Genomic DNA, 14003 nt, shown 5'->3' on the forward strand with positions numbered 1-14003 from the left:
CCCTCCTGTCCACACCGAAAGCAGGCTGAAGATCCCAACTGACAAGCTCCTTTGTGTGGTCTCCCACATCTTCTACATACTGGACTGCTTGCGCTAGAGCTTGAGCCACTACCTATTCCCAGACCTGACTTGACTTTATTCTAGAACTTACTCTTTGTTCCTTTTGCTCTATCCCATCTTTTGCTGCCTGAAGGTGTTGCACTAGGGGCTTTCGTCCTCGAAGCCTGTGCCTTTGACTGTTTCTGAATATTGGCACTTGCTTCCATTTTCCTAGCGGCATCCACGATAGAGTGGAAACTCTCCTTTTCTGCTGGAAGAATCAAGGAAGAATACCTGGGATGAAGTCTCATAGTATATCTCCTTGCCTTCTTTTGATCAGTATCATAGGCTTGACCCACATACTGTAGCAAATCCAGGAACTTATCTGTAAACTCATCAACACTCATCTCGTCTGTCTGTCTCAACTGCTCAAATTCAATTACTTTCATCTCCCTGGAGCTATCAGGAAAAGCCTACCCTGCAAACTCATTGGCGAACTCTCCCCATGACATACTGTCCACCCTAGGCTCATATAATTCTTGAACCATTCTCGAGCTTTCTTACACTTCAATGTGAACCCCGCCATTTCTATGGCTCTGCTATCATCTGCACCCAACTCATCAGTGATCATCTTCACAGTTTTCAGATACTCAAATGGATCATCTCCTGGATTGAATTTAGGAGCATCCAATTTCAAGTACTCTGTCATTTGCACCATACCTCCAGATGAGCTAGGTTGATGTCTTTCACCAACAGGGGCTACTGGTTCTGGTTGTGGTGGTGGAGGTACTGGTTCATTTAGCTCTGGGTGTGCTGCACTTGGATGGGTAGGGGAAGATGGATACATAGGATATGGTGGGTAATAATGAGGATAAGGCATATATGGCATGTAAGTAGGATATGGGACAAAACTCGAGTACTCCGACATACCTTCCATCGGATAGCCTGGGTCCTGAGAAAAGGCTGGATAACCAAACCCTGAGGTATAAGCGCCTCCCTGCGACTCTCCCATACCTTCTTCAGATCTGCCTACACTTATGCTTCCATCGATAGACTGGTCAATCTCCATAGCCTCCCTCACTTCCTCTGATCTGCCTCCTCTAACTGTACCTCTTCTGCTCTCGTCTACAAACTTCTAGGGTCTATTGACGTACCTTCCTTGCTAGATCTCTGTGACCTTGCCCTTGGCAATGCAGGAGGACGAGCTTCTATTCTCTCACTATCTGGTGGGACTCCAGTCAATCGAGCTGATCGACGAGTTCCTCGCATCTTACCTCTAGAAAACAACACATATTGCAACACATAAGTAACTCATATCACAATAAAGCACATGAATAAATCATAGCAGCAAATAGACAGGACGCAACATCCTATCATAGTGGACATGATTTCCTATTGTGCTTGACTTTCTCTAACCGCTATGAGCCCGACACTGCCTCTATAGGTCCGATCATGTGAACCTAGGGCTCTGATACCAATCTGTAACGACCCCAAAATGGACCGTCACCGGCGCTAGGATTCAGGTCGGCTTAAGGCCGCCAGAACCCGTAGCAAGCCTGCTATACTCTCTGTGTACCTGTAAATCTCATACATGATCATACATTTTCTGTGAAAATAAAAAACTCTTTGCTGAACCACGGCTTAACCTGTGCATGCACTATCTCTGTACTCTGTACCCCTGACTAGAGCTTGCTCTAGATGGGTTCACTCATACCTGTTAAGCCTGGTTTATCACATACTCTGTCAAGCAGTTATATAAACAGACCATGTATACAAAAGATTTACAACACAAACTAACTAAGTCAAGCACAACTGTAACTGTATACACAACTAGTACATCTCTTTAATATTACATGTCCACTCTAGCTATTACAAATCTCTTTCCTCTTGCTGTCCTCTGCTGATCTCCCCTATACACTGGACATTGACCCTGCAAGACTGGGGTTAAGGGAGTGGGATGAGCTCTATAGCCCAGTGAGTAGAACAGTAAAACAAGTCATTAACACATGATCTTAGGGAATGCATCATATCACAGACAATCCACATCAAGGGTAAACCTGTTACCAAATAGTCCCAGTATCTCATACCAGGGCGTAGTCAAAGGCACCTGGATTTCCTGTCTCATAGATGTATATGTGTATATAACACCTGTACTTACCATTGCCAAGGTGTAGTCAAAGGCTCCTGGACTTTACTATACCTGCCAGGGCGTAGTCAAAGGCTCCTGGACTTCTATACCTGCCAGGGCGTAGTCAAAGGCTCCTGGACTTATCTCCGTGACTATTGGATCATTTAGCATTCACCCACATCAACAAATAACTATGCAATGCAACATATTCGTGGATTCTAATGCAATCAACCTACTGCATACCATGATGCATGAAATATGCTAAAAAATATTCCATTTCTCAAGTAAAAGAATTAAGTTTAGTTCCACTCACCTCTGGCTATCTGGACTGACTCTGCAGGCTCTGTAACCTCTGGAGCAGTACTCACTGCTGCTCTCTCTGGTTCCTCTGGTCTGTGTAAGCACAGATAAACTCAAATGAGGGACCAAACGAACTCAAGAACAACTCTATGAACCTCCCCAAGACTCCCCGTAAACTCACACAAACATCCATGCAAAGCATGCAAAGGAAGGCTGGACAGAACACTTTCGGCGGCAGGTTCGGCCGCCGAAAGTCCTCTCCAGAGCCGAAACTCTTGCACCTTCGGCGGCCGAATCTCAACTTTCGGCAGCCGAACCCTTTCGGGGGCACGTTTCGGGGGCAAGCTTGGGCAGCCGAAGCCACCTCTTTAGCACATTCGGCGGTCGAACCTTTCTTCGGCGGCCGAAGCTGGGTTCATCAGCAAGGCAGAAACTTGCTCTGCCTCTCACCAAATGCACAAAACTCTCCCAATCTCAAACACCTCAATTTCTCAACTTGCATACACCCATGTATATGCTCAAAGGGGTCAAAACCTACCTAAATACCCCAACAACACAAAACATAACACATATACAAGCTTTTCTCACAAAATCATCAAAAACTCTCTTTTAACTGTAAACCATTAAAACATACTATATTACTTTAGAAAAACATAAATCTTACCCTTCTAGAGAATTCCGACATCCTGGATTCCACCGGACGACAGGAATTCCGATGCCGGACTCTAGCCGGGTATTACATAGCCAATGCTGCAGCAGAGGTATTTTGGGTTCAAAGTTTATTACAAGATTTGGGAGCACCAATATCACAACCACCAGTCCTTCATTGTGATAATCTTGGTGCGACTTACTTCTGCGCCAATCCAATCTATCATACTAGGATGAAGCATCTTGTACTGGATTACCATTTTGTTCGCGAGAAAATTAATGCTGGACAGTTAAGGGTTCTTCACATAAGTTCAAAAGATCAAGTTGCTGATGTGCTTACAAAGGCTTTGGGAAGAACTCAATTTTGTTACTTTAGAACCAAGATTGGAGTCTTCGATGGCGCCTCAATCTTGCGGGGGCGTATTAAGGATAAAGATTATCTATAACAGTTTTATCTATTTTTAGTATTTGAGTTATAGCTGTATACTTATCTTGTATTTAGTTAGTATTAAGGATAAAGACTACCTATAACAATTTTATCTATTTTTAGTATTTGAGTTATAGCTGTATACTTATCTTGTATTTAGTTAGTTGTAGACTTGTATTATATAAGCTTCTGTAATACGTTCAGTAAATAATACAAAAACCTTTTTCTCTATACATTGAGGGTGTTCGTTTGAAAAGGCAGCACCATCAGTCCGGCATTGTTTCTTCTTGACGAGATTAACAGGTTAGTCTCATATCCATCTTATTAATTAAACGAAACACTCGGATTCAGGAAAAAGAAATCAACAGAGATTTTATTTTTCCGCTACGCAACTGGGTTGCAACAATCTCGGGATTTCCCAACACAAACACCGCCTATCAATGTAGTTATACCAAATGACACATCTAAACTCATATATTTGTGTCAAGTGACATACTTATTATATTTTATTTTTATTTTTAAATTATATTTTTATATTTAATAGTGTTACTAATTAATATACCCATAATAAATACAATTTATATAAAAGATTGATAAGAGATTGACAAGTGTCACTATTAAACTTAAACTTATATAAAAGAGATTAATAAAAGAGATTTACAAGTAATATAATTAATCTTATGTGGCAAAAATACATTTATAATTTTTATATATTTTTAATTTTTTATATACAATAATAATTAACGTATATGTAATAAATATAATTTATTATTTTTTTAAATACTATATATAACCTTTTAATTTTTTACTACTTTTTAATATAATAAATATAATAAAATTAGAAAATATAATTTTTATTATATTTATTGTTATTATTATATAACCTTTTGATATCCTACTACTTTTTAGTATATTATATTATTAATATTGTAATAAAAATTTTATTGTATTTTTATTATTAAAAAAATTTATTGTATTTTTATTATTAAAAAAAAATTATTATATTTTTATTTTAATAATAAATAAAATATTAAATATATAATTATAAAAATCGAGTATGCACTATAAAAAGATGTTTGGACAATTAAAAATAATTATTTTTACCATATAGTAATAATTTTATAATAAAACACTATAAAAAATTTTTACTATCTCACAATATTATTTGTTTATTTGATAATTTTATAAAATCATAACTAATATAATTTAATTTTAAATACTCTATATGATGAGAATAATTACATAAAATAAATATATATAATCAATTAAAATTATTATAAAAAATATTAATCGTGATAAAAATATAAAATAATTAAAAAATTAATAAAATTGTATAAAATATTATCAAATCAAATAACTATAAAAAGTTATTAAATATAAATAATTAAAGTATAATAAAAAATAAAATTGTGATTTTAATATTTTAAATTAATTATTATAAATATTAAATAATCAAAATATTAAACTTAAATTACTATAATTTATTATATTAATGATTGTAATAATTTTAATCTATTCACTTTTTACAAAATTATAACTTTCTATTTTTCACTCAGCTCTCTCTCCTTCATTTTCAATGACTCATGTCTTGAAAATTTTCTTTCTTATTATTTTCTTAGTATCTAATATGAGATACATATTTGCACTATCCTCGACAGCCAACTCAACCCTCTTGCCTAAATTGAAATTAGACGATGAGTTATCTAAATGTTTTGGAGAGATCATCCTATTCTTTTTTTAATTGTGAAATATATCTATACCATAATTATTGAGCCAACTCAACCCTCTTGTCTAGATTGAAATTAGACAATGAGTCAATGTTTTGTTTTTTTTAATTGTGAAATATATCAATACCATAATTACTGTGAAATCATTCATATTGTTACAAAGTAGTGTTTGCCTAACATGATTGATATACTAGATTTTACCACTTAAGAAATTGACATACTTGACAGGCATTGCAGTAAAATAGATTATTCCCCTCCATCACCACTACCACAATTGTCATCCACCATCATTGGAGCTTAATAAACTTTATTTTTTAAAAATGTAGTTTCTTGAATATAATTTATTATTGTATATTAATAATATATGATAATAAGTACTAAAATATTTAATTTTTTTGTTGCAATTGAGTTTGATGGTGCGTGGATTTGCACTTAATTATTATTTTGAGTTTAAAATTTTAGAGGAAATGTTACTGATCGAACGTGATTTCGACGTCTTTCTTCATACTATTGTTAGCACTTAATTAAGTATTTTTCTAGTTAAATTTGTATTTTTTGCCATATTTCGCAGAAAAGTAAAAAGAGAAGAAAATTTGATGAAAATTAGTTTAAAAGCACTGAAACTGACTTGACCTGTCGATTTGGGCAAAACCAGTTGGGCAAATTGATAGATTGCACAGAATTTAACAGTGAGTGGGAAAATCCAGATTTGAAAATAAAGAGACCTGGTTTTCTCACTAAAAGATGCTGGACCTGCATGAATTCTCCTCCATCAATGCAGCAACAAGTCTTTCTCAAATTAAAGAGTTCTATTTTTGAAGAAACGCATTAAAGGAAGGTTCCTAATTCAAATCAAAGAAAAATTTCTATTCCCAAAAGGATTTAGGGTTAAGCACCCATGTAAAGCCAAATCATTGAGGACAGCGGCAAATCAGATCTCTCCTCACTAGCATTAATCCTTCATCTTCTCTTTTCTCTTTAGTATTTTCTTTCAAACCATGAGTGACTAAACTCTTTATTTCTAATTGAAATTAAGGTGAAATTTCAGTTTATGTATGAATTGGGAGATCTAAACTCAATTATTCATCTTTTATTTTTCAATATTTATACAAATTATGTTCATATTATTATTTTTTTTGTTATTTAGGACTTGTTGTTCTTAATTTCAAAATAATATATTATTAGTTTGAATGCTTGAAACCCATAATTACTTAGGTTATTCAAACACAAGTAATAATTAGTATAACAACTAAGAAGTTATATAATCTAACTCAAAATCACTATGCAGCTGGTCAGTTAGAATTAAGTCTCTTTAATACTTAAACCAGTTGATAAATTAAAATCTCAAATACGTTCTTTAGGTGATTTGTTGGCTATGAGTTAATTAGCGAACGTTTCCTAATTAATTTAAAACCTAAGGAGAGATTGGTTATGTGGAGCATCTTTCATAACTATAACTATAAAAGTATTTTTGTATTGATGCTCAATTCCCAAACTGAAATGGATCCTACATTTCAATTAGAAATTATTTATATTGATTTATTTCTCTTTTAATTATCGTTGTTTTTTAATTGCTTTTATTTTTATTTTTATTCATTATCAAAATCCTTTTTTTTTCATTTTTATTATTTATTTTTCCTAGACATTGTTTGAAAATTCTTAGTGTCAATTCCTTGTAGATTCGATCTTATTATCACTATATGTAATTCATATTTGTTGATATTTAATAAATTATTTTTTATAATTTCAACACCCATCAGTTATGCTTCTCTTAGTAGGTTTCATAAATTTATACAAAAAATATTATTTTATAAAATAACATTATAAAATAGTAATATAAAAAAATTTAGGGTAAATTGTAATTTAGTCCCTCTGGTTTAGTGAAATGCAACTTTTCGTCCCTCTGTTTTAAAAAACCTTCAATTTAGTCACTGTGATTTTTAAAAACTATGCCATTAGTCCCTCAAGTTAGATTTTCAATTAAATCACCGTTAATTTTAGTTAAAAAAACTAAAATACCCATTCTCTCTTCTTCTTCTTCTTCTTCTTCTTCTTCTCCTCCTTCCCGATCTTTCACTCGACGTTTAGCATCCACTGGCTTAACATTTTGACTGTCACAATTATGCTTTTTCCCATAATTCATTACAGAATGATGTTTGTCAAAGCCACTAATCCCAGTCCCCTCTTGACTATCATCTATTGCAGGTACATCATCAGAGCAGGCACAGAAGTGATTAGGTCTCTCGCTCAAATTAGGTAGCTTTCCCATACAATTACTATGATTTGTAGATGCGGAACCAAGTCCTTCCCCTTGAAGTTCTCACAGCCAGAAATTCTTCCCTGGACTTAAGATTTTTCAATTCCACTGATAATGACCGCAATTTCTGCTGCAATTCAGTTGTAGTTTCCACGCACTGCTCAAGGTGCTGACGAACAAGAGCAGAGTTGAGTAATTCATCACAAAGGAACTCGAAAAAGAGAAGAAGAAGAAGAAGAAGAAGAAGAAGAAGAAGGAGATTGGAAAAGAGAAGAAGAAGAAGAAGAAGCAGCAGAAGAAGGAGATCGGGAAGGAGAAGAAGAAGAAGAAGAAGAAGAAGAAGAGGAAGAAGAAGAAGGAGATCGGAAAAGAGAAGAAGAAGAAGAAGAAGAAGAAGAAGAAGAAGGAGATCGGGAAGGAGAAAAAGAAGAAGAAGAGGAAGAGGAAGGAGAGAGAATGGGCATTTTAGTCTTTTTAACTAAAATTAACGGTGATTTAACTAAAAATCTAACGGGAGGGACTAATGGCATAGTTTTTAAAAATCACAGTGACTAAATTGAATGTTTTTTAAAACAGAATGACGAAAGGTTGCACTTCACTAAACCAGAGGGACTACATTACAGTTTACCCAAAAATTTAATATCCGCACAACGAATATATGGGTAAACAACTAATTCACCTTATAATTTTTCACCTTAGAGTCTCCTTTTCACCATCTATTTGACTCGACCCTTAATCACTCAGGTTATATGAACTATGAATTTCTCCACCTTAGTTTGAGAGACTTTAATGTTATGTTTGGATGAGAGCAAAATCAAAGATGACAAGTGTTCCAGCACATCGCTGCTAACCTGTCTTCTATGAACATATGAAACATCTTGAGATTAATTGCCATATACTCTGCAACCGATTAACCAATGGCTTTGTATCTACTCAACATGTATCCTCCCAAAAATAAGCTGGTGGATCTCTTCATAAAACTGCTTGGAGCATCAATGTTTCACAATATTTTGGCCAAGATGAGACTCCTAGCTTTTGCCCCATCTTTATCTTGTATAGTATTTGAAACAGTCCGGCTCAAACTGATCTAAATAATTTTTGGACCCATTTTTCACTTAACCCAAAATGGTTAACCAGTTATTTAGTAGTTTCGTACTATCTATTGTATATAATTCTGATTTTTCAATTTACCGTATTCTGCCGATGTGGGACATGGAAAGCGAACAGTTGAATATCACTCTGCTAAATTTGCGACACTCTCTCCTGCTAAATTTGCGACATCCTCATCGCAACTGAATCGGATACCATTGCTAAATCAGGACCGAACCCTCGGATATTGTGGTTCGTTAGTACCTTGGACGACTCCACCCCATCTCACATGGGTAGCCCTTTCCTTACAGGTCCACTAGCTCTGCACAATTTTTCTGATCCATGTCCTTATACCAATTGAAACAGTCCGACCCAAACCGACCCAAATAATTTTTGTACTCACTTTTCACTTAGGCTAAAATGATTAACCCAAATTATTTAGTACTTTCATACTAGTTATTATATACAATTACGATTTTCTGATTTACTCTAATCTCTGGAAACGTGGGACGTGAAAAGCGCACAAATGAATATTACACTCTCTCCTCGCTAAATTTTTGACGGTATTCATTTCTTAGGGAGAGCTTGTAAAGCTGTTATGTAGCTGGAATTTTATTTAGCAAAATGATCAATTTGGACTGACTTTTCTTTTTTATTTAAAATTTTTCTTTTTCAATTAATTTTCTCCTATTTATAGGACTACCTGCACGCAGCTCAGAACGAGTGCTTTAATACTATTACGTCTACTCGTCTCTTCTTTCAAACACAAACATGGCCCTTCAAGCTGCCACCCAAAGAGCTCAAGTTCGCCGAACAGCACAGTTTCATCCAACGGTCTGGGGCGACTACTTCCTCAAGCATGTATCTGATAATGAGGTAATGAAGCAAAGAAATTATAGGATGTAAATCTCGCAAGAAATGAACAATTTCTAATGTATAACGTTTTAATGTCTTTTCATAGATGCAAAGTGTTTGGACTGAAGGAGCCAAGGTTCTGAAAGAAGAAGTTAGGAGGATGCTTGTTACCTCTGTTACTGGTTATAAACCTTCAGAAAAACTGTACCTGGTAGATGCTATACAACGACTTGGGATCTCTTACCATTTTAAACGAGAAATAGAAGAAGCACTGAAACAAATTTTTCAAGATTTTGAAGATGAAGATGTAAACCTCGGTATTGTCGCTCTTCGATTCCGCCTTCTAAGACAACAAGGCTATAATGTTTCATCTGGTAAGTCCCTTTTAAGAAATCCCCAGATCCATTTGTAAATTAAGAAGCAAATATTCTACACCATCTACTCATTCTCAGGCTGCTCTTTTTTGTGGGTGGATCAGACGTTTTCAACAAGTTCAAGGATGGAGAAGGCAACTTCAAGGAAGATTTAATCAGTGATGTGCAGGGCTTGTTGAGCTTGTATGAAGCTTCCTATCTCAGCGTTCAAGGAGAAGATATTCTAGATGAAGCTCTTGAATTCACCAAAACTCACCTAACAAAGGCAACCCAATTTGGTTCACCTCTTGCTGACCAAGTTAGCTATGCTTTAAGGTGGCCTACACGCAGAGGGTTACCAAAGAAAGAGTCAAGGGATTACTTCTCTATTTACCAGCAAGACGACGCACATGTTAAACCTTTACTGAAGCTTGCAAAGTTGGATTATAATATAGTGCAAACATTGCATCAAAGAGACATGAAAATTATCACAAAGTATAAGTTATTTTAAGATCTAATCTCTGTTTAGATAGGAGCTAATTTATTCTAAAGGATATGGTTTGCTTATTCTAAATTTTATTAGGTGGTGGATGGATTTGGACTTCACAACAAAACTACCTTTTGCTCGAGACAGAGTGATCGAATGCTCTTTTTGGGCATTAGGAACATTTCCTGAGCCAGAATATGTTTTTGCCAGACAAGTATTGTCCAAAGCTGTAGCTATGTTGTCTGTTATGGATGATATCTATGATGTGCATGGTACAATTGAAGAACTTGAGCTCTTCACCAAAGTAGTTGAGAGGTTTGATAGAAGCTTAATTAATTTCTCGGGCAACATTTTTTTTTTTGCAGATTTAGCATTAGCCCAAGAATCAATTGGCTTTATAATTAATTTTTCAGGTGGGATATTAGCATGAAAGATCAACTTCCTGATTACATGAAGGTGTATTTTGAAGCATTTTTAGATTTCTATGCTGAAATAGAGGCAGTGACTACGAAGGAAGGAAGGTCATTCTGCATTCACTATGCAAAGGAAGCGGTAATAAACTTTTGCCTTTTCTTCATATATTTTTAATCATTCATAGAGCAAATCGTCGGCCTTTGAATTAATTTTCAGGTGAAGAAGCAAGTGAGAGCCTATATCACTGAGGCAAGATGGTTCAACAGTGACTATGTGCCCACACTAGAAGAATATATTTCTAATGGTGTGATTAGCTCTACTTACCCTATCTTGATAACCTTATCCTTCTGTGGTATGGGCGAAGTGGCTTCAAAAGACACTTTTGATTGGCTTTTCACTGTGCCTAAACTTCTATATGCTGCATCAGGTCTTGCCAGGCTAATAGATGACATCAGGTCCCATGAGGTATGGCAACTGAAGGGTTAAACTCTTATTTTATTTTCTTTAAACTCTTATTTTGAATGAAGACTCAATATTTCTCAATGTTGCAACTGATATATGTGCAGTTTGAGCAAGAAAGGGGACATGTTGCCTCAGTTGTGGAATGCTATATGAAGGAACATGGTGTTTCACAGAAGCAGGCATATGATGAGTTGAACAAAATAATAACAAATTTGTGGAAGGATCTCAACGAGCAGCTCCTTAAAGAAAATGCACATCTTCCAAAGCCTGTTCTGATGTGTATTCTGAATATTGTAAGGGTCATGGATGTTGTCTACAAGGATATAGATGGTTATACAAACTCCGACACTTCACTTAAGGATATCCTGGTTACATTCCTAGTCAACCCAGTTGCTGTTTAAGCCTCAAGCTTCTTCAATTGCTTCTTCTCTGCACTACAGGAATAACTATATATTTATGTAGAACAAATAAATGAGTTTCTATATGGTCTCAGTAAAATTTCCATGGTTTTATCGAGGAGCATGTCCTGTCCCTTATCTACGTGTAATTTGGCTGCCTTTGAAAAACAAAAAAAAAAGGTGTGAATTTCAGTTCAAATAAATGGGTGTTGCACTTCAAAGTTTGATATGTAGTAAAAATAGTTTTGTTCCATGGTTAATGAGCTTCCTGTTTATTCTCTATAAAATTACAAGTTCTATTTTATGGCTTTCACTATATATATTGTAGAGTGTTATTGTTTAGGGTTTTATTTTGAGTTTAGGTAGAGACTCTCGTTTTAAATTTAGACAACTAATTAAAGAAAAAAACTTGCTTATCAAAAAAAATATATACTTAATTTGTTGAAAAAATATAAAATAGTATTATATTGTTTTATTTATTGTCATTTTAGAGTATATTATTCAATTTGTATTAGAGTAATATGTTGTGAATATTGTTTTATTTATTGTTATTTCGAGATAATGTTACTGTCTAAGAGTCATAGCCCCTGCTTTGCCTGCCAAACATTTAGTATAGTTGCAAAAATATCTGCACTTTTTCAATGGAAAAAATTCATCGAGCTGGAGGATGCCCTTCAACAATTTAAAAATGTAAATAACTAAACAAAACATCATGGGAAAAAACAAAAGATTATTGCCACTAACAGAATAAAACAAGACAAAAACATTATTGCCAACAACAAAATGCTTAAAGCACTATGATCACCAACTACCACTTCATGTAAAGACTAGGTCCAATGCACTTTCTTTCTTGGGAAAATGAGTGAAACGTTTATGGCATTAGTTGGACATTAAAAAAAAATATATCCTATATTCATTAGGAAATAATTCAAATAGCAATTACCAACCAGCTTTTTCTTCTTATCTTGATAATGTTTTTCGTGATGAATATTTAAGTTGTGTGTTGGACTTCCATTGAATTTTATTATTTATTATTTTTCTTTCTACAGCCTTATCTTATTATATATCCACCTTTTCTTCTATGTCAAATCCTCTTGATTTCTTTATTTGTTAATACTTAAATAATAAAAAAGTGATGAATTTGCTTAGGACCGAGAAATGAGAAAAAACTTTATAGGAACTGATTGGAGGTGGTTAATATGTCAATATATACATGTCTATTCTTTGGTTGCATAATATGTGATTTAATTATGGATATCTACTTACAACTAAAGATTTGAATTTTGCTAAACATTAATAAATGAATAAGTTTTAATGAGCTGTCATTTGAAAAATAATGTTCTTTTACTGAATTTAACATAATTATTGAAAAAAGCTTGATTGCATGAGTACAAATCTACTTGTACCTGAGGGTTTGTACCTGAGGGTAAGGTAAGGACTGGGGTTGATGTAAGACATATTTTAAACTTCTCGAAACTCTCTTGACATTCATCTGTCCATTCAAATTTTGCATTCTTTCGAAGGAGTTTAGTCAATGGTGTTGCAATGATGGAGAAATCTTGAACAAAGCGACGATAATATCCTGCTAAGTCCAGAAAACTTCTAACCTCTGTAACATTAGTTGGAGGGTCCCAATTGACTACTGCTTCAATCTTCTTAGCATCAACCAAAACTCCATCTGCTGAGATAACATGTCCCAAGAAAACCACCCGATCAAGCTAGAACTCACATTTGCTTAATTTAGCATACAGTTGCTTATTCCTCAAAATTTGCAGTACTATCCGTAAATGCATCTCATGCTCTTCCTTGCTACGGGAATATACTAAGATGTCATCAATAAATACAATAACAAAGCTATCCAAGTAGGGCTTGAACACCCTATTCATGAGATCCATAAAAGCAGCGAGTGCATTAGTTAACCTGAAAGGCATAATGAGAAACTCGTAATGCCCATAACGAGTTCTAAAGGCTGTCTTAGGTGTTTCGAACAACTTGATATTCAATTGATGATACCCAGACCGCAAATCAATCTTAGAGGACACCTTAGCACCTTGGAGCTGATAAAAAAAATCATCAATGCGGGGTAAAGGATACTTATTTCGCACTATGACTTGATTCAATTGTCTATAGTCAATACATAGCCTTAAGGAACCATCCTTCTTCTTATGAAACCTTTATCAAGTAGCTCTTGCAATTGTGCTTTTAACTCCTTCAATTCTGCTGGAGCCATTCTGTATGGTGCCATAGAAATAGGAGCTGTACCTGGATTTAAATCAATAGAGAATTCAATCTCTCTATCTGGAGGCAATCCGGGAAGCTCTTCAGGTAATACATCAGGAAACTCGCTTACTACTAGTATATCTTCGAATTTAGGTCCTTCTAGGCTACTATTCATCATATAGGCTAAGTACGCTTGACA

The 14003-nt window shown here is 34.7% G+C and overlaps 1 protein-coding gene across 1 annotated transcript; it reads left to right on the forward strand.

Annotated features, from left to right (window-relative positions):
* The first annotated feature begins 9334 nt into the window (after positions 1–9334).
* Positions 9335–11844, forward strand: LOC110603788 (probable terpene synthase 3). Its single transcript, XM_021741705.2, has 7 exons — positions 9335–9491; positions 9577–9844; positions 9949–10318; positions 10407–10625; positions 10724–10862; positions 10941–11189; positions 11291–11844. The coding sequence occupies exons 1-7, from the start codon at positions 9387–9389 to the stop codon at positions 11585–11587; spliced, it is 1647 nt and encodes a 548-aa protein (XP_021597397.1). The 5' UTR covers positions 9335–9386; the 3' UTR covers positions 11588–11844.
* Positions 11845–14003: the final 2159 nt, after the last annotated feature.

This window comes from Manihot esculenta, chromosome 2 (genome assembly GCF_001659605.2).
Source record: "Manihot esculenta cultivar AM560-2 chromosome 2, M.esculenta_v8, whole genome shotgun sequence".
In the NCBI taxonomy this organism is placed as follows: domain Eukaryota; kingdom Viridiplantae; phylum Streptophyta; class Magnoliopsida; order Malpighiales; family Euphorbiaceae; genus Manihot; species Manihot esculenta.